General features: G+C 55.7%; 1 protein-coding gene across 5 annotated transcripts; it reads left to right on the forward strand.

The window, feature by feature from the left end:
- Nucleotides 311-21,300, forward strand: FBF1 (Fas binding factor 1). Of its 5 annotated transcripts, none has more exons than XM_018063778.1 (31): nucleotides 311-449; nucleotides 849-914; nucleotides 1,419-1,503; nucleotides 2,555-2,582; nucleotides 3,186-3,227; nucleotides 4,716-4,809; nucleotides 5,439-5,499; nucleotides 6,046-6,096; nucleotides 6,701-6,842; nucleotides 7,354-7,431; nucleotides 8,345-8,464; nucleotides 8,772-8,910; nucleotides 9,028-9,161; nucleotides 9,865-9,964; nucleotides 11,159-11,608; nucleotides 12,594-12,692; nucleotides 13,021-13,109; nucleotides 13,269-13,327; nucleotides 14,101-14,256; nucleotides 14,386-14,486; nucleotides 14,612-14,818; nucleotides 15,539-15,646; nucleotides 15,737-15,876; nucleotides 15,964-16,082; nucleotides 16,986-17,108; nucleotides 17,193-17,378; nucleotides 17,798-17,974; nucleotides 18,061-18,198; nucleotides 18,301-18,418; nucleotides 19,575-19,684; nucleotides 20,211-21,300. In XM_018063778.1, exons 3-31 carry the CDS (start codon nucleotides 1,501-1,503, stop codon nucleotides 20,292-20,294), a joined length of 3,456 nt encoding a protein of 1,151 aa, XP_017919267.1. In that variant the 5' UTR covers nucleotides 311-449; nucleotides 849-914; nucleotides 1,419-1,500; the 3' UTR covers nucleotides 20,295-21,300. The 5 variants fall into 5 exon arrangements, with proteins under 5 accessions (XP_017919267.1, XP_017919269.1, XP_017919270.1 ...); XM_018063780.1 differs by having other exon boundaries at nucleotides 11,162-11,608; XM_018063779.1 differs by lacking the exon at nucleotides 311-449 and adding an exon at nucleotides 1,188-1,328 and having other exon boundaries at nucleotides 848-914.

Consider the following 22,560-nt stretch of genomic DNA (forward strand, 5'->3'; position numbering starts at 1 on the left):
CAAAGAGTCGGACACAACTGAGCGACTTTCACTTCACTTCACTTTGGAGCCCAGGTAGTGGTAGTTCTGCAGAAAACCTGGAGGAAGAAGCTCACCGGCCTCGGAACCCACGTACCGCCCGCTTAGCAAAGGGGCGTTTAGGCAGCTCCTAGCAACGCGCCCAGCGGCTAACTGGACGTGGTGCGCCGACTAACGGCCGCGGAGGGGCACCCTGGGAAGTGTGGTTCATTCCAGCGCCCCAGAGGCCCTTGGCTCTAGCAGGTGAGGGGGTTTAGGACTACAACCCCCAGGATGCTTCGCGCCTCCTTTCTTCCGGAGGCCGGGAGACCGAGAGATTGGCGTCTGTAGCGCTCCGAAGCTGGAGGCCTGACTGAACCGGGCTGGAGTGGAGCCTGGAGCGGCAGCTATGTCTGGGCCACGTCCCAGTGGCTGCGCCTCCGAAGGGAATGGCACGTAACCGGGGCTCGGGGGCCAGGGAGCGTGGGGAGGATTTCAAGGGCTGGAAGGATCATAGGCTGCACTCGGGATTGAGATGGGCTGGGCGCGAGGACCGAGGGGGTGACACCAGGAGGGCCCTAGCTAAGGGATCTTAAAACGCCTGGCACGGAGTTGGCTGTGCACAACGATGCGATGGTCCTTGTGGTCCTGAGGCCCTTTGCAGCCTCCCTTAGAAATTCCCACGGCCTGCGAGGCTGGGACAGGATCACTGGGAAATGGGAGACGCTCCTAGATGTGATGGGAGACAAAACACGTTGGGTCGTGAACACTGCCATTACAGAGGAGAAACTCAAGCACTCAGGGTGGCCCCTGTGCAGTAACCCCACATTAACTTTGCATTCTAATAGCAGGACAGGCTGGCACCAGGCAACTAGAGCCGCCCACCTCCTATTACTTTCTTCCAAGCCGTGCCAAAGGTCAGTGTGCGGAACTTTTTGAGGAGCGGGTGGGAACTGATGAAAACAGTTCACCACCAATGGAGTGAGTTGGATTTACAGTTAAAGGGGGAAATTTTCCAACGATAGTGAAAATACTATCAAGGAGTAACCAGCTTTCACTTCCGTTCTGTGTGCTGATTGCTGCTGGGAAAGTAGTCCTGAGTGTTGCCTGGAAAGGTGTATAGACTGCAGTGCCAGACCCCCACCTCTTTTCTAAGATGGGGACCTGCCATTTTCTGTATCCTCTTTCAGAATAAGGAATGAGGACCACTGCACTTTTTTCAAATAATCTCCAAGCCTCGAAAAGTTACCCAGAACACTTTGCCTCTCATCTGAATCACCCACCATAAGAAATTTTTAACTGACGGAAATAGGTTTTGACCTCTTGAATGGGTAAAGTGAGAGAAGGCTTTATCAATCTTCGACTCAAGCACTGTTAAAGCCAAATTGTTTGTGAGCAGACACTTTAATTTTCTTCATTAGGGAGGATGAGCCTGACAGGCAGAATTCCAGTGAGCTGGACAGCACTGTGAAGGACCTAGAAGCAGCCCCCCAGAGCCTTGAGATGGTAAGCAGAATGCAGAGCAGTTTAGTTCAGTCGCTCAGTCATGTCCAACTCCTTGCGACCCCATGGACTGCAGCACACCAGGCTTCCCTGTCCATCACCAATTCCCAGAGCTTACTCAAACTCACTGTCCATTGAGTCAGTGATGCCATCCAGCCATCTCATCTCCTGTCATCCCCTTCTCCTCCTGCCTTCAGTTTTTCCCAGCATCAGGGTCTTTTCAAATGAGTCAGCTCTTCGCATCAGGTGGCCAAAGTATTGGAGTTTCAGCTTCAGCATCAGTCCTTCCAATGAGTATTCAGGACTGATTTCCTTTAAGATGGACTGGTTGGATCTCCTTGCTGTCCAAGGGACTCTCAAGAGTCTTTTCCAACAGCACAGAATCAGAGCAGGTGTGTGGAAATGGGAGTCTACCCTCCCTCCTGCCTCCACCTCCAAGAGCTTGACTGCATGAAGTACTTTGGGGACTGGGTGGCCCCAAAGAAGAGTGATGGTTAGGAGCATGGATATCAAACTTATTAATGGGACTTCTCTGGCAGGTCCAGTGGTTAAGACTCTGTGCTTCCCAATGCAGGGGGCATGGGTTCAATCCCTGGTCCAGCAAGCTGTGTAGCACGGCATAAAAGAAAAAAAGCAACTTCTTATTAAACAGTAAGCGAGCATCTCTTTGAGCCTCTGAATATCCATCTGGAAAGCATTTATACGTATCTGTCACTGATACTGAACAGTCAGGGAGATGGATTAGAGGAAAACGTTACATCCTAGGAGGGGTTGTATGTGGCATCTGGAAATCTGGGGGAAAGGAGAAACTTCTGCCCACCAGATGGCACCCAGAGTGGCATCCACTGCTGGTTTGGGGGTGGCCCTTTTCATGCTCTGAATGCGTCTATTCCGAGAAACTCTAAGAAAACCATAAAGGGCGTCTGTCCCCAAATGCCACTGGTGTTCCTTGTCCCCATCTTTGCAAAAGGCAAAACAATTCATTCTGCATTCTGGGTTTTAGTACACATTCACTGTCTGCTCTTGTTCATGGGATTTGTTTTTCCCTTTTTAGGCACCCAAAACCAAGAAAAGATTGAAAGGTAAGTGGGGATGAAACATCACCCATAAGCCAAAAATAATTCCCCTGCCTTGGGTCCACATGACTTAGAAATGTCTGCCTGAATGTTCTCAGTGAATATCTTTTTTTTTTTTCTAATATTTATTTGTGCCAAGTCTTAGTTTTGGCACTTGGGATCTTTAGTTGTAGGATCTAGTACCCTGGGAAAACCTATGGACAGAGGAGCCTGGCGGGCAACAAAGTCCATGGGGTCTCAAAAAATCAGACACGACTGAGCATGCAGTCACTAGTTCCCTAACCAGGGACTGAATCCAGGCCCCCTCCCTTGGCAGCATGGAGTCTTAGCCACTGGGCCGCTAGGGAAGTCCCTTGGTGTGAGTCTTGCTATTGTCCCTGTAATCCCAAAGGCAGCTTGTGCTTTCCTAGGGAACCCCCTATGCTGCCTTGCTGGCCCTTGGAGTAATTCAGAAATAAACAACAGATGGGACTCAGGGAAAAATCCTTTTTATTGGGCTCTGTATCCAGAAATATCCAGGTGGAGTATCCTGGATGAGGTCTCAAGCCATGAGGCCCTAAAGGATCTTTCTTTCCTCCTGAAGTCACGGTGGCCCCTTTCCTGTTCCAGACTCCATCGATGATGTCCTTGCTGACCTCCTGGGAGATGAGGGTAAGTGCCCCTTTCCCAGAACCCCCTGATTGAGGCTTGCTCTCTCTTTTATTAACTGAGATATAATTCACATAAAGTTCAGTCTTTTATAAAGTGTACAGTTCAGTGACATGTAGTATATATTGACAGAATTGCGCGGTCACCACCACAGCCGAATTTAGAACCTTCTCGTCACCCCGTAAAGAAACTCCACACCATTAGCAGTCACTCCTCACTCTCCCCTCCTCCACCCCTAGGCAGCCACTTACTTAACTTTCTTTCTCTATGAATTTGCCTTATTTTACATTAAATGGAATCATACAGTATGAGGCTTTTGCATGCGGCTTCTTTTCACCTTCCACGTGTTCGAGGTTCATCTGCACTGTAACATTCCTCTCTTCATTCCCTTCCATGGCTGGACAATATTTCATTGTTCTTTATGCCCCATTTTGTTTGGCCATTCATCAGTTTATGGACGTTTGGGTGGTTTCCACATTTCAGCTAGGCTGTTATGAATAATGCTGTTATGAACAACCATATACAAGTTTCTGTGTGGGCTTATGTGTTCAGTTCTTTCGGGTGTAAACTTAGGAGTTGAATTACGGGATTATATGATAACTCTGTGTTTAACTTTTTGAAGAACCGCCAAACTGTTTCCCACAGGAACTGTACCAGTGTACATTCCCATCAGCAGTGTAAGAGAGTTCCAATTTCTCCACATTCTTGCCAGTAATTGTTATTTTCTTTTTCATTATATCAGTCTTGGAGAAGGAAATGGCAAGCCACTCCAGTATTCTTGCCTGGGAAATCCCATGGACAGAGGAGCCTGGCGGGCCACAGTCCATGAGGTCACAGAAGAGTTGGACACAACTTAGCGACTAAACAACGACAACAAATAGCAATCTTAGTGGGTGTAAAGTTAAATCTCACTGCGATTTCGATGGGCATTTCCCTAATGACTAATGATGACTAATGACCTTGAACATCTTTTCATGCGTTTCCTGGCCATTTATATCTTTGAAGAAAGGTCTATTCAGATATTTATCCAGTTTTCAAACTGAGTTATTTGCCTTTTTATTGCTGAGTTTGTAAGAATTCTTTCTGTATTCTGGACACAAGTCCCTTACCCTGTGTGTCCATGTCTGCTGCACTGAGAAACGGGGCTTTGGGGTCAGTGAAGCTCAGCAGCCACCACGTGGCTTGGTCCAGAAGCACAAAGCACAAGCCCGCGGATGATGGATGTGCGTTGTTTCCGCATTCCTGGTTGGAGGTGGGAACAGCCTCTTGACTTGGCACCAGTTGTGTTGACTTCCTACTTGGAAATATATGATGCCCTCCTCCATTTAGGTTTTTAAAAGACCTGCCTCGAGGGTCAGTTTCCTTCCTCCAAAAAGGCCCCTCTCTCAGTAGGAAGATGTGGGAGACAGCTTGGTGGGCAACGTGCAGTCCTTTCCATCTTGACTGCAGTTCTCCGTGGCCAAATCACATCTTTTATTTAATTTTTTTCAGTGACACCACCTGAGAAGCCTGTTAAACTAACGTCACGTGCCAGAGATGCCCCAGGTGTAGCCCAGGCGCCCCCTCCCTCCAGGCCTGGACCAAAGTGAGCACATTGGGCCGCCCGGGCATCCAAGCCCCTTTCAGGCCGAATGCTCCTGCCTTTCCCTCCCTCTCCACTCACGGTGGGTCCTGCTTGTAGGGCCACGACCTTCCTGTCCTCCCTTCAGCTCTGGGGCAGCGGAGGACCCTGGAGGGGTGGGAAGGGAACTGAATTGGAGGTCAGAGGTTCTGGCTTCCAGTCTTGCTTACTGTGTGACCTTGGGCAACTCCTGAAGCTCTCTGAGTCTCTGTTTTCTTACCCTCGGAATAAGGGGATTGACCTAGATGCTTGACTCTCAAATTGGTGACTCTCAGATTGTTCTTCTGAACTTTCCCCACAGTTGTGAGATAGGGAGGCACTTTGTGAGCGCTCCACTCTCCACCTTCATTTTACCCCAAATAGCTCTGTTTTTCTCTCTAACCTGTTGTTTTTAAAGGGACTGTACATTTTTAACAAACTTAAAAATCATCGCATTCGGTGACTTGTGAGATTCCACTCAGCAATTCTGTCCTTCTGGAGAAGTCTGTCTAGGTTCACTTGGCCTCTCTAAGCTCCTTCTCCTTCTTTGAATCATCTAGTGCCCTGGGGACCATGGGGGTGGGGGTGCGGGTATAGACTCTGCTCCTTTGCAGGTCCCTCCTGGAAGACGATGCCTTCATCACCCAGGCAGGCCTGGCGGGAGCTGATGCCGAGGTGAGCCTGGCCTGTTCCCTCCTCGTCACTGGCTCTACTCACACCCAGAGACAGTGAGACGGCTGTTGTGTCCGAGGGGCTGCCCACAGAAGGCTTAGAAATCCCCACAAAGCCAGTTTGTTCTTAAAACAGTACCCAAGGGCTGCCAAGTGGACTCAGAGCAAGTCCTTCTCATCCCGGTGAGATGAGCTAGAAAGGAGAGCTCCGAGCAGCTGCTGGAGGCTCAGCGGTTGCCCCTTCTAATGGCGCTTCCCATAGTAAACTCCACGCTGTCCGATCACATGGCAGGAAGGTAGCCTAATTTGTTTTGTGATGGCCGTGGACTTCCTTTTGGGAGGACCCAAAAGCAGCAGCACTTTGTGAGTGTCCACAGCTCGTCAGGTTTGACTTCATATAACGCCTGAGCACCGTGAGGGCAGAACCCTCCAAATTACGTTCCTCCCCTCACCCAGCTCTGCTCCTGCCCTAACAGGAGCCAGGTGATAAGGGTCCTGAGTTTTGTTGGGCCTTGACCAGCATGTCTCTCCTGACCCTCCCGTCATGTAGGTTTCAGACATCTCTGATGCAGACCCGCAGGCTCTGCTGCAGGCCATGAAGGTAAGGAAACAGCTTCGGGGAGATGGGCTGGGACACTGTTTTATACCAAGCCTTCATTTTCCCTCTTGTTCCTTCATTTATTTATTTATTTATGTATATTGGCTGCACTTCACAGCATGTGGGATCTTAGTTCCCTGACCAGGGATCAAACCCACACCCTTCTCTGCAGTGGAAGGCAGATTCTCAACCCCTGGACCACCAGGGAAGTCCCAACCTTGGGGAACCTTAGACCCCAGGACCCTGCTGTTTCGTTTCTACTGCAAACAGCTTCGGCATTTGCTAAGCTTTTGTGAAAGCTGAAAGCAGGTTTGAGGCTCCCTCCCATTCTCACCTCGAGGCTGCAGCTGCTCATGAGGGTTGGTGGGAGTACCAGCCGGAAACCTTTCAGCTTATCTGAGACCGACTGTGTGGAGCCTTTGGGTTTTGGCCCTGCCTCTATCTTTGTCCTGTGACCTTGTTGGGGTGGGTCCCCCACCAGAGTCCCCATCTGTTCCACGTGGAAGTTGGAGGCAGCATCCTTACCAGGCTGCTCAGAGCCTGGGGGTGTCTGGCACCCACCAGCTGAGCACCTGTGGGGATTCCTTCCTCCTTCCTGCTTTTCCAGGACCTGGATGAAATGGATGCTGACCTCTTAGGGCTGAAGAAGTCAAATCTAGCCTCAAACAAAAGGCCTGCAAAGGGCTCTGGGAAAGAAGAGCCGCCTAGTCCTCCTAAAACCGCCAGTGTGTTAACCGCCAATGAGAAAGGTGAGTAGGACATAGCTCCTCGAATGAGAAGATACTCTGGGGATGTGGGAGATGCTTAGACAGAAGGCCTCGTGTGCTATGGGTTTTCTCTGCCTGGGAGGGGGAAGACCAGGAGCTCACTGTGTACCTGTGTGTTGGAGTGTTTATGGTTGGGGAGGGAGACGGGTTGAGCTTCCCACCCCCCCACTCCCACTTCCTTGGACTCCTGGAGAATCCATTTGAGTTAAATTGCAGAATTTTATGGTAACTTTTGCATTGCCCCAACCCGTGTACCTGTTTGGAGCAACTTGTAAATGGAGGGCCGAAGGTCATTTCCAGAGTGCATTTCCAGGCCAAAAGCCTGACTGAGATGCAGGGCGGTATAGACCTCTCCCACGGCTGTGTCCATGGCCGCGAGCCCTCAGCCACCAGATGGAAATACACAGCAGCCCGGGGGCCCCGTCACAGTGTGGCAGCACGGAGGCCAGAGGAGACCCAGCCTGTGGCCTTGGCTCCTCTTTGCTGCCTGTAGGAGATGCCATTCCCACCAAGAAGCGGCCTCCGTCTCCCTCCAGCTTTGGGCATCAGTACAGGAAGTTCTCCTTGGAAGGTACCGCAGGCCCTGCAGTCATGCCTCTAGGATGCTTCAGTTTGGTACTTGCTTGCCCGAGGGCTGACAGGCTCTCAGATGCGGAGCAGCCAGCTGGTGCTGTTGAGTTGATTTTGTTCCTCACAAACTGAAAGTGAAAGTGAAGTTGCTCAGTCGTGTCCGACTCTTTGCGGCCCCATGGACTGTAGCCTATCAGGCTCCTCCATCCATGGGATTTTCCAGGCAAGAGTGCTGGAGTGGATTGCCATTTCCTTCTCCATCTGCCCAACCTAGGAATCGAACCGCGGGTCTCCCGCATTGCAGGTAGACGCTTTACCGTCTGAGCCACCAGGAAGACCTCACGAATTGAGGGAGGGACTAATTGTGCCCCTCTGGCTGGGATGTCTGGGCACTTATTTGCACAGACTTGGAAGCCAGGGGTCAAACTGAAGATTATAAAGCGTGGGGGAAAGTCTGTTGTCCTTCATGCACTCCCTGACATTTTACCTGCCTTCTCAAGCCTCGTGGATGTTCCTAGAAGGCTGGGGCAGACAGCAGAGCCTGGGGCCATTACGCTGGAATGCGGGCCCTGGGGCCGCCCTCCCTGCTTCCTTTCCCCTGGCCCAGTCTGCTCTATATCGGAGCCCCGCTACCCCAGGCCCCCAGATGCCGAGCGCCTCGCATAGGTGTCAGAGCAGCTACAGCTCTCTGGTCAGTAACTCCCCTAGTGCAGTACAGGAGAGGGCAATGGCACCCCACTCCAGTGTTCTTGCCTGGAGAATCCCAGGGACGGGGGAGCCTGGTGGGCTGCCGTCTATGGGGTTGCACAGAGTCAGACACGACTAAAGTGACTTAGCAGTAGCAGTGCAGTACAGTGCTGGTTTTCCTGAATGCGATGTACAGTCTGCCCTTTGCTTCCCCTTCTGCCTGTGAGACTCAGAAGACCCCCTGGCAGGACTTCTCTCTGATGATGAGGAAGGAATCCCCAAGAAGCTGCCCTCCACGGAGACGAAAACCTCTTCCAAAAAGAACCCAGCCCCTGTCAGAGATCACGGTAGGGTGGGCTTGTTACGTTCCCGGGGCTGCTGCAGTTGACTAACTGAACTTGCCAGCGCAGATCCAGAGACCCCACCAGGCAGGGACCAGAGGTCTCAGATCCTGGACCAGGAGGTCATCAGTCTCTGGGAAGAGGGAAGGGAGAGGGGATTGCAGCGCCCGGGAGTGGTGCTGGGAGTGCAGGGTGGGACAAGCCGCTGCTGTGCCTGCTGTTCCACTCAAAGGTAGAGAAACGCCCCCTCAGCCCATTCAAACCCCACAGTTGAGGACCAGAAGGCTTCTGTGCCCTGTATTCTGTTTCTTAGGGCCCTCTATCCCTCTAACTCCTGGGGACACTCCAGTCCGAAAGAAGGAAGAGCTGCTCTTTGACGATGGGGACGACATCATGGCCACCCTGGGGTTTGGAGACAGCCCCAAGGCAGAGAGGCGGCAGGCGGGCGACCAGTAAGGGTCCCTGGGCGTGGAGAGTGCCACCAGGGAAAACCGAGAGGGAGGGTACAGTGTGGCCCCTGCAGGAGCCCTTCGTGCTCACAGGTACCTGCCCCGTGTCCCATCCTGCAGGGAAGGGCCCCTCCCTGCCCGCTCCAAGCTGGATGAGCTGCTGGGTCGGGGCCCGGCCGCCAAGCTCCTGGCCCGGTCAGGCACCGGCGAGCACAGGGAGTTCAAGCTGGACAAGAAGTACCAGCGGCCACAGGGTGAGGAGGCTTGTGGGGTGGGGGCCCCAGAACAGGTTTATACCAGGAGCCATAATAAGAAATAAGCTTTACATCATGACACACACACACACATTGTGTTATTCATGTCTATGAACTGGGTCAAAAGTGTCAGAAAATAATCGTCACCATGTTCAAATCTGTTGGGTTTTTTTTGTTTATATGCTCTTTGACTAATAAATTGGAGTAGGAAATGGCATCTCACTCCAGTATTCTTGTCTGGAAAATCCCACAGGCAGAAGAGCCTGGCAGGCTATAGTCCCTGGGGTCTCAAAGAGTTGAACATGACTGTGCAACTCAGCATTTTGACGATTAAATACATCGGTTGTAACTTAACTTCTCAACCTGCTAACAGGCAGCAGCTCACAGTTTGAAAGATACTGCTCTGGCCAGTGTTGCTCTGTTCAGAGCATCAGCCCGCGGCCCGTCGTTGGGACATGCGAGCTCACCCGGCCTCACCCACAGGGGTCGGGGCCGGGCTCCTCAGGTGCACTTTTCACAGCTCACGGCGATGTTCTCTGTGCTGGGGCTAGAGGTGTAGACCGGCTTCCTCCGCCTCCGAGCCCCCATTACTCGTCTTACCCGTCAAGCTGCTTGCTCAGCCCTTTTCAAACCCAGCATTCTGCAGCATTCACAGAAGAGGTCGACTCCCCCTGCCCTAGATCATGGGTTCCTTCGTTCACAGACAAGGAAGACGCCTGGGGTGATGAGGACTTCACTTTTGGGGCCTACCAGCCCACCGTGGGCTCCTCCGAGGGCCGACAGTCTCGCCGGCAGTCTGTCAGGTAAGCGCAGAGGCAGGCTGCCTGCTGAGAAAGTAGGGGCCCCCCCTCACCCCATCCCACCACCAGGCTTGTTTGAGAGGCACTAGACTCTGTGGACGCCAAAGGAGGGGAGTAGCCAGTGCCCACCAGTCCAGGTCAAGGGGTCGGGATGGCCCCCCCAGCAGGAGCGGACCCTGGATTCTGCTCCCAGCCTCCTGGGAAGAGTAAGGAAGAGGTGGACTTGGCACAGCTGGAAGCCCCGCGGGACCGGAAACTGCTGTGATGTCAGCTGATCTGCTTCTCTGTGAGGAACACCCAGACCCAGGGGGAGCAAGAGTGAACCTTGGGCAGCAGCTTCTCAGACTCAGCTCCCAGGAAACCCGGCCCTGGGCTCTGCCTTGCCCTGCCTTGGTCTCGTCCCAGCTGGCCACAAAATGTTAAGTTAGTGGATGGACTTTTCTGAATTTGGAGATTTTTTTTTTCTCCCAGTATATATTTTAAACTTTATATTTTGAAATAATTTCAAACTGACAGAAGAGCTGTGAGAATAACTCCCTCCTATCCTTTCTCCAGGCTCCATGGTGTTAACATTATGTCACATCGGCTTTCTCAGCCTCTCTTTCCATCTCAGTAACCTTGCACACGTGTGTATCAGCTCTTCCCTTAAACCTCAGAACCTGCTGCCACCTGCCAGTAACTCACAGAGTGAAGTGCAAGTCACTCAGTTGTATCTGACTCTTTGTGGCTATACAGTCCTCGGAATTCTCCAGGCCAAAATACTGGAGTGGGTGGCCTTTTCCTTCTCCGAGGGATCTTCCCAAACCAGGGATCGAACCCGGGTCTCCCGCATTGCAGGCGGATTCTTTACCAGCTTAGCCACAAGAGACAATGGCCAAATGAATGAATGAGTGACGGAATGACTATTGACGGAAAGCCTAGAAGTGCTTGACCCGGCTGACTTTTCTCTGGGTGTGTGTGCCCATGGTTGGTCCTGTTCACTGCAGATGGATTTGTCCCTGGTTTTCGTGACTGAATCAAGGTGTTTTGCAGACCTCAATTGGCTTGCCTTGGCTCTGGCCGAGCAGGGCCCCAGGCATCCTGGCTCCTTAATGTGGGCCCCCTAGTTCCCCTGAGCAGTGGAGGGAAAGGCCCATCAGGAGTTCTTGGGAAAGGCTGCTTGCCCTGCCTTAGACTCCCCTCTTCTCTGTCTTGAAGTAGGTTCTTAGATGGCGGCACAGACCCCAAGGGAGAAGCAGGCTCCAGGCAGAGCACCCCCGCAGCCTCCAGCCCCATCCCGCCCAGGAGGGGAGGTGCTGACTGGCTAGGCCTCAAGGACGACAGCTCGGACCTGCTCCCCCGCTCCCTAGGCAGGGAGGCTCGGAGGGGCCCCCCTCCTGCGAGCCAGCATTCTGCCCCCGTCCGCCACCCTGCCGCGGCTGGGCTGCCCTCCTCTTTGGGGGCAAAAGCACCCGCCAAGGGTACCGGCCCTCCTGCCAGAGGCAGCCAGCCTGCAGAGCCAGGAGCATCTGAGGAGGAGGCAGATGAGGACTGGCTGAGCCATGCCCTGTCCCGGAAGAAGGCCCAAGGTCTGGCCAGAGCGGAGCGCGGTGCAGCCTCTGAGGGCCAGCAATCGGCAGGGGCAGCCGGCCGGCCGCCTTCCCGCAGGTAGGGCTCAGGCTCCCATCTCTCTGGAGGGAGGACTCGGCACCTCCGTCAGCAGCACCCCCAGTATGCTGACTGTGGGCAGAGTGCAGTCTCTCAGCCTTGCTTCTCCCCGTCTCTGGGCTCGGGGAGAGTGTCTGGCTCCCCACCTTTGGGAGCTGGGGGGCTGCTGACGCTCATGCCCTGCTGCCGCGGGGCCAGGCTCTGGCCTGGTTAGGCAGGAGACCCAGGGTGCCCTCATGGGGCTCACACAGCCTTCCTGGTGCCTCCGAGCAGGGCTCTATCCACAGCGCCCTTGGGCTGGCGAGACACCCAGTGTCCAGTGGCTCTGCTGACCAAGCTAAAGCAGGCGACATGTGTCAGGGATCACTTGTGCTCTTGGGGAGTGTTTGAGAAGACGGTGGCTGCCAGGGGGCTCCTGGGGGAGGCTATGGAATGTGGGGAAGGACAGGGAGCAGCCCCAGAGCAGGCTGGGACCATCCAGAGGAAGCTCTGTGGTCAGAGCAAAGGGGAGCCTGGGCATGTCACCCCGCCTGGGGTTGAGTAAGCAAGGAGGGCAGTTAGAACCCAGACCTGAAACCCAAGGGAAGGGAAAGTTTCTTCACTGGCCCTGAGAGCCAAGAACGGACAGGGAAGAGTGGACGGAGACAAGAGGAACCACGGGACGCTGGAGCCGGTGGGCAAGTGAGCAGGGCCTCAGTGGACGCTGCAGGCATGGCATGGACCAGAGCATGGCCATGGTGCCCATGCAGGGCGACCGCTGCTCCTTAGACATTACCAGGTGGTTGCCCCCGGGAGGGGTGCAGCAGGCCAGGGGCTCAGACTGCGAGGAGGATTCCAAAGATGGAATGGTGGCAACAGGAGGAAGGTGGAGGGGGTTGGGAAGAGGGGCAGCCTTGCAGCTTCCCTCCTGGGCTTTGTCCCAGCCTGCCCTCGACCAGCCTAACCCGGACCTTCTGTGCCTTCATACTAACAATTGCTTTCTCAGTCAGCCTGCTGCCAGCACCCAAGTGCTCGAGCCAGCAGCCGCCGGGGAGATCCCAGGAATAGCAACACAAGGGCCATGGTCCCCGCCTGCCACCTCTGGGTACGTTCAGTCCAAGGCAGGGTGCAGGTGGGTGAGGCACAGGGGGTTGGCCTGAGCCCCCGTCCCTAGAACAGCAGGTGGTTGTGCTGGGCTCCACGTGGTCAGTGTGGTGTATGGGATCCGAGACCCACTGAGTCAGGGGACCTGACTCAGGTCCCCATCCCCTTTTCCAGCTGGGACCCTGCTCTTAGTAAACTACCAGCCTTCAGGCCTTTCCAGTCTATGACTTGACCCTGGCCTTCACCTTTCCTGCCAGACCAGCCCTCCCCTTCTCCCTGAATCCTTCACAGCAGGCTGCTCACCTTGCCACCCCCGCCCGTGTCCACAGGTCCACCGTGACTTGGAACAAGGCCGGCTCGGCCCTCCACGCAGGTGACCCAAAGAGGGGCAGAGCCCCTGGAGACCACTCTGGCACTGGTGTGTGTGCTGCTTTGGGAGGTTAACTCTGGGTGGAGAGGCACTGAGAGCTTCCTTTGGGGGTCCCTGCAGACAGACCTGAAGCCAGGCTCTCCCAAGCACATGCCTAGACCACGGGCCTCCCTGTGCCTCCTCATTTCTGTGCTGTTGATTTTTCAGAGCCTGCAGTTGTTTTCCCGAATTCCCAGGAACCCTCAGGGCCATCTGTGCCTGTTCAGGTAAGGAGGGTGAACAAATAGGCGGGCCCATGGGGCAGTTCTCCTGTGCTCAGAGGCAGCACCTGCCAAACCACCAGGAGGAACGTGTTGTCCTCTCAGCCGGCTCTCCCGTCTCCCCACCAGCACTCGCCTGCCTCTCCCGGGCAGGGTTGGGTGCTCACTTGCTGGCACCAATGGAGAACTGAGGTGGCCCCCAGGCGGAGGCAGCTGAGATCGCTTCACTCAGAGCGCAGGGCTCAGCTGTCCTGCTGCTCCGTCTAGAAAACCTCCTCCACTGCCGTCTTCCCACCGCCCACGCTGCCTGGGTGCAATAGCTCCTGTGACCCCCAGGCCTGAGGAGGCCTGGCCCCACAGGAGCACCTGTGGAGTGCTTCCCCGGAAACCCGGAAGCGCCTCTGCGATGGTGGGTGGGTGGTGGGCAGCCTGCAGGACCCAGAGCATCGCTCTGCATTGGGACTTGAGGCCTGACAGCAGGGCCGAGGTCACCACCTGTTGTAGCTGGAACTCTGCGGGGACCCGCTGTTTATCTGGAACCCCTGCTGGGAGGATGTTGTTCTGAGGGCATGGGGGAGACTCATGTTCCCCAACCTGACCTGAGAGGGGAAGGACAGGGACCATATGACCCTCCAGGCCTCATCCTTGGCCTCTGGGTGTCATGACCCTGTCCCCGTCTCCAGCCACAGGTCAGGCGTGGAGCCTGGCAGGTCAGAGGTGAGCTCAGCTAGGCCCCTGTCCCCTACTTGATGGGGCACGCCCCTCCCCCTCTCCTCCAGTCCTTCCTCCCAGACTCCCTGGCCCAGAGCCTGCTGCCCAGCCCCGAGTACCAGCAGCAGCTCGTGGTGGCACAGGCTCAGCTTCAGAGTGGCACCGCCGAGCTCCAGGCCACCCTCCGGCAGAGTCAGGCCCAGCTGGCGGAGCTCGAGGCCCAGGTGAGGGGCAGAGGGGCCGCGGCTTCCAGGGCAGGGCTGGTGGGAGGGTGTGCTATGAGGGCTGGACGGCCTCCCCAGGCAGCCTGAGGGACTCTCCACTCCGTGCCCTCCCTCCACGCCACGGCCCAGGTGCGAAAGCTGGAGCTGGAGCGGACCCAGCACAAGCTGCTGCTGGAGAGTTTGCAGCAGCGGCACCAGGCAGACCTGGAGCTCATCGAGTGTGCTCACAGGTACCCCGCTTCTCCAGCCCGGGCTGCCCATGGCTCAGGGCCAGCCCCAGCTCGGGTGCCCTGAGGGGCCCTCTGGGTGGCCGCCCTCCCCTTCTGAGCCTCACGGTTGGGTGTTCTGTTGGCAGGAGCCGAGTCAAGGTGCTAGAAACATCGTACCAGCAACGGGAAGAGCGGCTGCGGAGAGAGAACGAGGAGCTGTCTGCCCAGTATCTGTCACACTGCCAGGAGGCCGAGCAGGCCCGCGCTGAACTCACGGCCCAGCACCAGCGGCGCTTGGCGGCCGCCACACAGGAGAAAGACCAGGAGATGGAGCGGCTCCGGGAACTGCAGCGGTGAGGGGAGGCCGAGGGCCGGCTTCAGGGGTGGCCAGAGGAAGCCAATTGCCCTGAGACTCCAAGACATGGGCTCAGCAGCCTCTGTACCAAGGCTTGACCTCTTCCTTCCAGATGAGGACTAAGAACTGAGGCCCACCTCACTGACCCACCTCATGTACCCTTCTACCCCTAGTGGGGATCCCCCCACTCCTTCAGAGTAGCGAGGGCATCCCGGCAGGGCCTGAGGTCACTGGCTGTTCAGGCAGGGCCTGGCAGCAGCGGGTAACCCAAGTGCTAAGTAAGCTCAGGTGAACCAACCCATCAGCCGGACCACTTAAGGCTAGTGACTGCATCAGCCCTGGAAAAGGGTGTGCCTGGCGTGTGGCTCTGATTGCCTTTCCAGAGGAGAGCAGAACTAAAGAAAAGGCACATGAGAGGGTCGGCCAAGGTGGGCTGAGTCGGCCTTTCCCCATGGCTCAGATTGGCCAGACACGAAAGGGTTGTCGGGCCCCCCGTCAGGTGTCCTTGGCTGAATAACAAGGAACCTGTCCCCAGAGAGAGGATGTGGCATCGAGGCAGCAAGACAGATAAGAAGGCAGAGGAGCCAGGGAAACGGAGGCAGTGCCTGGTGCCGGGGAGGAGAGGCCACGGAGCATGGACCGCCAGAGCAGCCCCCTCCCGGACGGAGCTGCCCAGGGTGTTCACTGTGCCGCCCTCCCCTCCGACCCCGTCCCCCAGCGCCTCCATCCTGGAAATGCGCAAGGACCATGAGGAGCAGCTGCAGCGGCTGAAGCTGCTGAAGGACCGGGAGATCGACGCCGTGACCAGCGCCACTTCCCACACGCGGTAGGCTCGCCATCAGGCTCTGCTGTCCCGGCGGGGCGGGGCCGGGGGACCCAGGCCTTCATGACCCGAGCCCCGCCCCCCGCACCCCAGGTCCCTGAACGGCATCATCGAGCAGATGGAGAAGTTTTCCAGCAGCCTGCATGAGCTGTCCTCTCGTGTGGAGGCCTCGCACCTCAGCACCTCCCAGGAGCGGGAGCTGGGGATCCGGCAACAGGACAAGCAGCTCCAAGGTACTGGGGCCCCGGGCTCCTCTGTCCTGTCCCCACTGACAGGAAGGCAGGTGGGGGGGCAGTGAGCACCCTGTGGGCCGCCCCCAGCACTGCAGGAGAGGCTGAGCCGGCAGCAGCGGGACATGGAGGAAGAGAGGAGTCGGTTCCAAGAGGTCATCGGGAAAATGGAGGCACGCCTGGGTGAGCAGAGCCGGCTGCTGGAGCAGGTGGGGCCTGTTTCCCCAGCACTGGGCAGCTGTACTCTGTCCTGGCCTCCTCGGCGCTTTTCTTTGTCTCTCCTGCCCCTTGCTTTGCAGGGACTCCCACCTCCCCAGCCTCCAGAAGTGCCCCCAGCCCACCCCGTCCAGCCCCTACCCCCTCATCACTGATGGCCATCGCTGATGTGACTTTGGGAGAAATACTCTTGTCTCCTGAGCTGTCTTTAAACTCCCTTCGTCTCTTACATCTATAAGAGCAGGCTTTGTGCTTTAAAAAATCATGCCCTTTCGTGCCTGTTTCAGCAGCACATGTGCTAAAATTGGAAGGACATAGACAAGATTAGCATGGCTCAGTGCAAGGACAGGCAGATTGGTTACAATCTAACAAGTGGTGAAAACAATTGGCTGCACTTGTGGGAAAAAAACAATTCACATTGACCCCTACCAAACAAAAAAGCAATTCCTGAGAGAATTGATACAGTAAATGTTTGATGAATTCAGAAATAGTAATAACCTTTTCTTTTTTTGTACAAAGTTCTAAGATGATACATTTCATTGAAAAAATTAAAATAACTGGCAACAGTAAAGAAAAATTATCCAGTAGCCGGAGGTAGCCACTGATGACATCACAGATACCCTATAGACCTGTCAGTATGTGGACACAGATGTTCTTATATCCTGAACCATGTTTATTCAGCCCTTTCAGCGCTTGACTGAGTGCCTGCCTCAAACCAGTCCCCAGGCTCCTTCCCATTTTTACTGCTCTGGAAAGGCGGTGTTTGTGGCATAGCGTGGGAAAAGCCAGATGAGGGTGGTTTGCCCAGCTCCCCGGGGAGCATTCAGGCCTGTCTGGGGAGTAGATGGAGCCTCCAGGGGCCAAAGCGCTCAGCCCTGACCCTACCGGGCCGGCAGGAACGCTGGCGGGTGCACGCCGAGCAGTCTAAGGCCGAGTCAGCACAGCGCGCTCTGGAGGAGCAGAGGAAGGTCATGGTCCAGCAGATAGCCATGGAGCGGGAGGAGCTGGAGAGGGCCAAGGTGAGTCCAGACGCACCGCGTTTGGCTGCATCCCTGCCATCAGGCCCAGGGATGCTCACCGGGCCCCTCGCACCCTCGCCCCAGAGTGCCTTGCTGGAGGAGCAGAAGTCCGTCATGCACAAGTGCGGGGAGGAGCGGCGGCGCCTGGCGGCCGAGTGGGCCGAGCTCTTCGCGCAGCAGAAGCTGAGGAAGGAGCGGGCAGAGCGGGAGGCGGAGCGGGCGCTGCAGCTGGACACCCAGCGGGAGGGCACCCTCGTCAGCCTGGCCAAGGTAGGACCCAGAGCCTCCCGGACTGTGGGAACCCAGCGCAGCCCTGCCCCTCTCCCCACCCTGGCCCTCACGGTCTGCTCCTCACAGGATGGTCAGCTTCAGAAAGCACGCAGCAGTAATAAGCGTTACCCCTGCGGAACTGAAACAACCACAGTCATCATAGTAACAACTTGCTTTTGCTGCTTCTTTATACTCATTTGCTCTTTTAATCCTCATCATGGTCCCATGACTTAGATATTCTAGAAATGAAGAAATGGATTCAGAAAAATTGAGCCCTCGGTTTGGCCCCAAGTCTCCCGCCACCTCCTCCCAGAGTCAGGGTGGAGTTCAGCCCCAGCAATGAGGCAGGGTGACCTGGGGTTCCCAGAGCCCAGTTCAACTCCAGGAAGGAGAATGCAGCCAGGCTTTGCCATCTCCAGGAGCAGGCAGAGCTGAAGATCAGGGCCAGCGAGCTCCGTGCCAAAGAGGACCAGCTGGCGGCTGAGAGGGAGGCTCTGGAGCGGGAGAAGCAGGAGCTGCGTCTGGAGAAGGAGAGGGTCAGCGCCGCTGCCCAGCGCATCAGGCTGCGCGCGGAGGAGGTGGAGAGCATGAGCCAGGTGCCACGGCACAGCCTGGGTGGGGGCGGGGGCGGGGGGCATGCTGACCTCTGCCAGCCCAGCTGACCCAGGCGGGCTCCCCGCAGGTGGCCTCGAAGAAGTATGAGGAGGGGGAGCGGGCCCTGCGTGACGCCCGGCAGCTGCAGTCGGAGCAGCAGGCCCGGCTGCAGCTGGTGCAGGAGCAGCAGGAGCGGCTTCGGCAGCAGGAGCGCCATGTGCACCAGGCAAGGCGCCTCCCAGAGACTCTGCCCCCGGCACCCCTCCCCGGGACCCCTCCCCAGCCTTCTGCCCTCACTGCGGTGTCCTCCTCTCTGGGGGCTGGACAGGAGCATCTGAGTCTGGCCCAGCAGCGGCTGCAGCTGGATCGTGTCCGACAAGACCTGCCCTCCAGCCCAGTGGGGCTGCTCTCCAGGGCCCAGGACCCCGGAGCCTCTGGCCTGAGTGGTAAGTAACTCCGGGAGGAGGGGACGTCAGCTCAGTCCGCCCACTGGGCAGAGCATGCCAGCCACATCCTGCCCAGCCTCCTGTGTGCTCAAGATAGGAGGCAGCTGAGTTTGTTTTTTCAAAACCTAAGTTAGTTGTTTTTATTTCATTTATTTTTTATTTTGGCTCTGCTGGGTCTTTGTGACAGTACACATGACCCATGGCATGTGGGATCATCCCAGACCAGGGATGGAACCCATGTCCCCCAAATTGGAAGGCAGATTCTTGACCACTGGACCACCAGGGAAGTCTACAGCTTAAAGTCATCTTGTTATTTCTTTTTTTATGCTAGTAACGCATGTTATAGAAAAATAGGTCAAAAATAGAAGAAGGGAAACTGGTTTTTAAAATACTTCCCTCAGGACTTCCCTGGAAGCCCAGTGTCCAAGACTCCAAGCTCCCAATGCAGAGGGCCAGGGTTGAAACTGTGGTCAGGGAGCTAGATCCCATGTTCTGCAAATAAGACTCAGCACAGCCAAATAAGTTTTAAAATGGACCATGCTTATATTTAAAAAAAAAAGAAAAAACTACCTTTAACCCACTCTCTGGAACCACTTTATAAACATTTTGGTGCATAGTATTCTAGACTGTTGTGTGTATGTTTGAGTTCTTGAGATGCTAGCCCACACCCCCTTTGCCTGGTAAAGAAATAAAGCAACTCTTTCTCCTCCATTAAAAAAAAAAAAGAGATTGCATCATACATTATTTTGTACCTTTATTTTTCCCATTCAGAAATATTCAGATGGAACATATTTTCATGTCAGTAATTAAACATTCAACTCTTAATCCACATAATTTTCATTATGAGTTGTCCTATATTTTTACTAATTTCCTACTGATTTTTTTTTTTTTTTGTCGATAACGTAACTAGCATTTCAGTGGAAATCTTTGTATAATACATACATCTCTCCCCGATTATTTCCCTCTAATAAATTTTCAGAATTGGACTTAGCAGCTGAGAGCCCATGAGCATTTTCCGAGGCTTTTGAAAGCTGGATGTGCCCGGAGGGTCGGTCAGGTCACACCCACCCGCAGTGGTGAGAAGGCCCCAGGATCCAGCTTTGGCTGTCCTGGTCTCCCACGACGCTGCCCCCTGACCTCTTCCTCTGCCTTTCAGCTACGTTGTCACCTGCCCCCACCGTTCCTCGGTGCAGCCAGCCACTGGTCGGCCTGGGTCCCTCACACCTCTACGCCAAGCTGGTGCTGCTGAAACACACAGCTGAGCAGGTAAGCATCCTGGAGCAGAGGCCACCCAGGCCCACCCACTGCCCCTGGACTCAGGGCTCCTCGTTCACAGTAGGGACAAGAAGCTCACGCAGAGGAGGGGGAGAGTGCAGCCTGGCCCCGGGGAGGGCCGAGCCTACCCCACTCCTGGTGGAGAGCAGGTAAAGGATAGGCCGCGAAGGCTCTCGCGGTGTCACTGAGAGCATTTCCTACCCGCCAGGCTCTGCGCTGTGCCTTGTAAGCGCTCCCCCTCCCACAGACCTCCCTGGCAGGCACTGTCGTTTTCTCCAGTTTGCAGACAGGCCGAGAGGGACCATGTCATGTGCTGACACGTGGCCTCCCCTCGAGGGAGAGCTGGTGCATTCCCTGCCCCACCCCCGCCGATCCCAGAGCCAGGCAGAGCCAGGATGGGAGAGGACTGATCGATCTGCTGACCCCCAGGGTCCCCTCAAGCCCAGTCCAGCGATCTGCATCCCTGTCCACAGAAGCGGGTGCAGAGGGCAAATGCTCACCCAGCTCTGCCTTTCAGGACCGCGACTTTCTGGAGAATGAACAGTTCTTCCTGGAGACCCTGAAGAAAGCCTCCTACAACATGGCATCCCACTCAGCCTGAAGGCCCAGCTGCCTCCTCAGCAGAGGCCTCAGACCCTGCAACTGACTCTCTGGCCGCCAGCTCATAGCAGGGGCACCCGGGAAAGCCCCTCGATGCCCAGCGCCTAATTACAGCTCTTCCTGTGGACAGGGTGCTGGCGGGTTCTTTACGAGCCCTCCAGCCCATGGCTGAGGCAGGTGGGTGCGCCCGGGCCTCTCAGACACCCCAGGAGGCAGCGGCCTCTAGGGAGATGCCGTGCTGAGGGCAGGCAGCCCCACGACACGGTCAGTGGCAGCTGTGGGTCTGCTCCCCACAGACTTCCAGCTCAGGACCCAGGGTCTGAGTGGGCTCTGTGGGCCCCTCAGCCCATGGATGGTTTTAGAATCTTTTCACCTGAGCCTCTCCTGAGGCAGGGGGCTTCTATACTTCTATACACAAGGAGTGGCCGACAGAGAGCATGGGGTCTCCCTGCTTTAGGGATGTAGAGTCGGTCCACACATGTTACAGGGCTTTCTGGCCTCCTGGCTGACAAGGTGGAGGTGCTGCAGGGGCAAGGAGGGCGCCGTGCCTAGCGCTTTTACCTCGAGTTCTGACATGCTCTTGGGGCTCAGCCAGCCCATCCTGCTCTCAGGCTGGCGCACAAAACCTGCACCTCATTCCCAGCTGCCAGGGCAACCGACTCACTGGCACAGACCCTGGGCTCATCGGCTTCTTCTGATACACTACCCAGAGGGTGACGGGGTGCGGGGAAGGACGGAAGGCTTTTCTCCGTGCTGTTCACTGGCCACAGAAGGCCAGCAGTGGGAACGAAGATGACAGAGCAAGCTCCTGTCTGGGAGGATACAGAGCCCTGGGGAACGGAAGGGGCTGCACCTTGGCTGCTGCCCGAGTTGGGGGGCTTTGCCCTTCTCCATGTATAGGCAGTGGGCCAAGGCCTTCCAGAGGGGCACCAGGAGAGGGGTGAGGGGGTTGGTAGTTGTCTGCTGCAGACCCAAGGACTCAACTAATAAAATCGCAGTTACCAGAACTTCCCTGACAGTTCAGTGGTTAAGACTTGGCACTTCCACCGCAAGATGCACAGGTTTGATCCCTGGTTGGGGAAAAAGAAAAATCAGCAGTTACCTTGAGAGCGGCTTCTCTTACCTCCCATCAAAGAGGACTGTCCGAGGAGCAGGAAGGTGAAGGAGGGCAGTGCCGAGGGGGTCGTGAGTGGGCCAGGGGTGTCTCTGCTCTTTGAGAACAGCCTCCAGCAGGATCTCATGTTATTTACAACCTTCTTCCTGGACCCACTGAACTGCTATATCCTTCATGACTGGGTTCGTAGAATTTGCCACAGCTCATCAGAGTTGGAACCTATTTATCAGAAATGTTTGTTCTGTAGGGCTGTTATTTGCTCTAAAACTGACTGGCTGGGACCCTCCATCCGCCCTCGCTCTCCTGGCTGGACCACAGGCCAGAGGAGGGTGTGATTATCACCCCTACTTCACAGATGAAGGGACTGAGACTCGGAAGTTAAATAACAGCCAGACCTGGGCTTGAGCTGTGCTTGGGCAGTTTCCAAAGCCCAGGGTGTTCAGCCACATCACAGCTGCCTCCTAGAAAAGTGTTCTGTACCCAGAGCTTCTGTGAAGTAGAAGATCCCCTACTGCTGCTGGGGTTGGTGCCCACAGCCAGGAGGGAAGCATCCATGTGCTGTTAAAAGCCTTGATGAAGCTTGGGAATTCAGTCCTCTCAACACTCTTAATGAGTTCCCACCTGTGTGGTGAACCGGGGGCGTGGCCTAAGGTTGGGCATGGCCTAGGAGAAGCTGGCATTTAAGCAAGCACTTGACAGATACATGGGTGATCACAGGAGGGGATCACAGGTGATGACACGTTGGAGGCCATGCAGAAGCCCACAGCGAATGAGCTTAGAATTAGGGGCCAGGTCGATGAGGCTCTGAATACCTTGTTAAAGTTTGAGCTTTCACCTCCAGGGCAGTGGGTATTCAATGAAGGATTTAAAGCAGGATGGAACCATATTTGTGGGGTTTTTTAATGAATTTTTGTCGGTGCCGCTGGGCCTTCGTTGCTGCGTGCAGGTTTTTCTCTAGCTGTGGTTCGTGGGCTTCTCCCTGCGGTGGTTCCTCTTGTTGCAGAGTCCGGGCTCCAGGGCGCGGGCTTAGTGGTTGTGGTACACAGGCTTAGTGCCCCCGTGGCATGTGGCATCCTCCCAGCTCAGGGATCAAACCCATGTCCCCTGCACTGGCAGGTGGATTCCCAACCACTGGACCGCCAAGGAAATCCGA

This window comes from Capra hircus, chromosome 19 (genome assembly GCF_001704415.2).
Source record: "Capra hircus breed San Clemente chromosome 19, ASM170441v1, whole genome shotgun sequence".
NCBI lineage: Eukaryota > Metazoa > Chordata > Mammalia > Artiodactyla > Bovidae > Capra > Capra hircus.

What these genes read in the sequence shown, in the direction of transcription:
- FBF1 (XM_018063778.1), top strand. An exon ending in CCCTCCAGGCCTGGACCAAA is followed by an intron (nt 4,810 to 5,438) that starts GTGAGCACATTG and finishes GCTCCTTTGCAG; the next exon opens with GTCCCTCCTGGAAGACGATG. An exon ending in TGGAGACCACTCTGGCACTG is followed by an intron (nt 13,110 to 13,268) that starts GTGTGTGTGCTG and finishes TTGATTTTTCAG; the next exon opens with AGCCTGCAGTTGTTTTCCCG.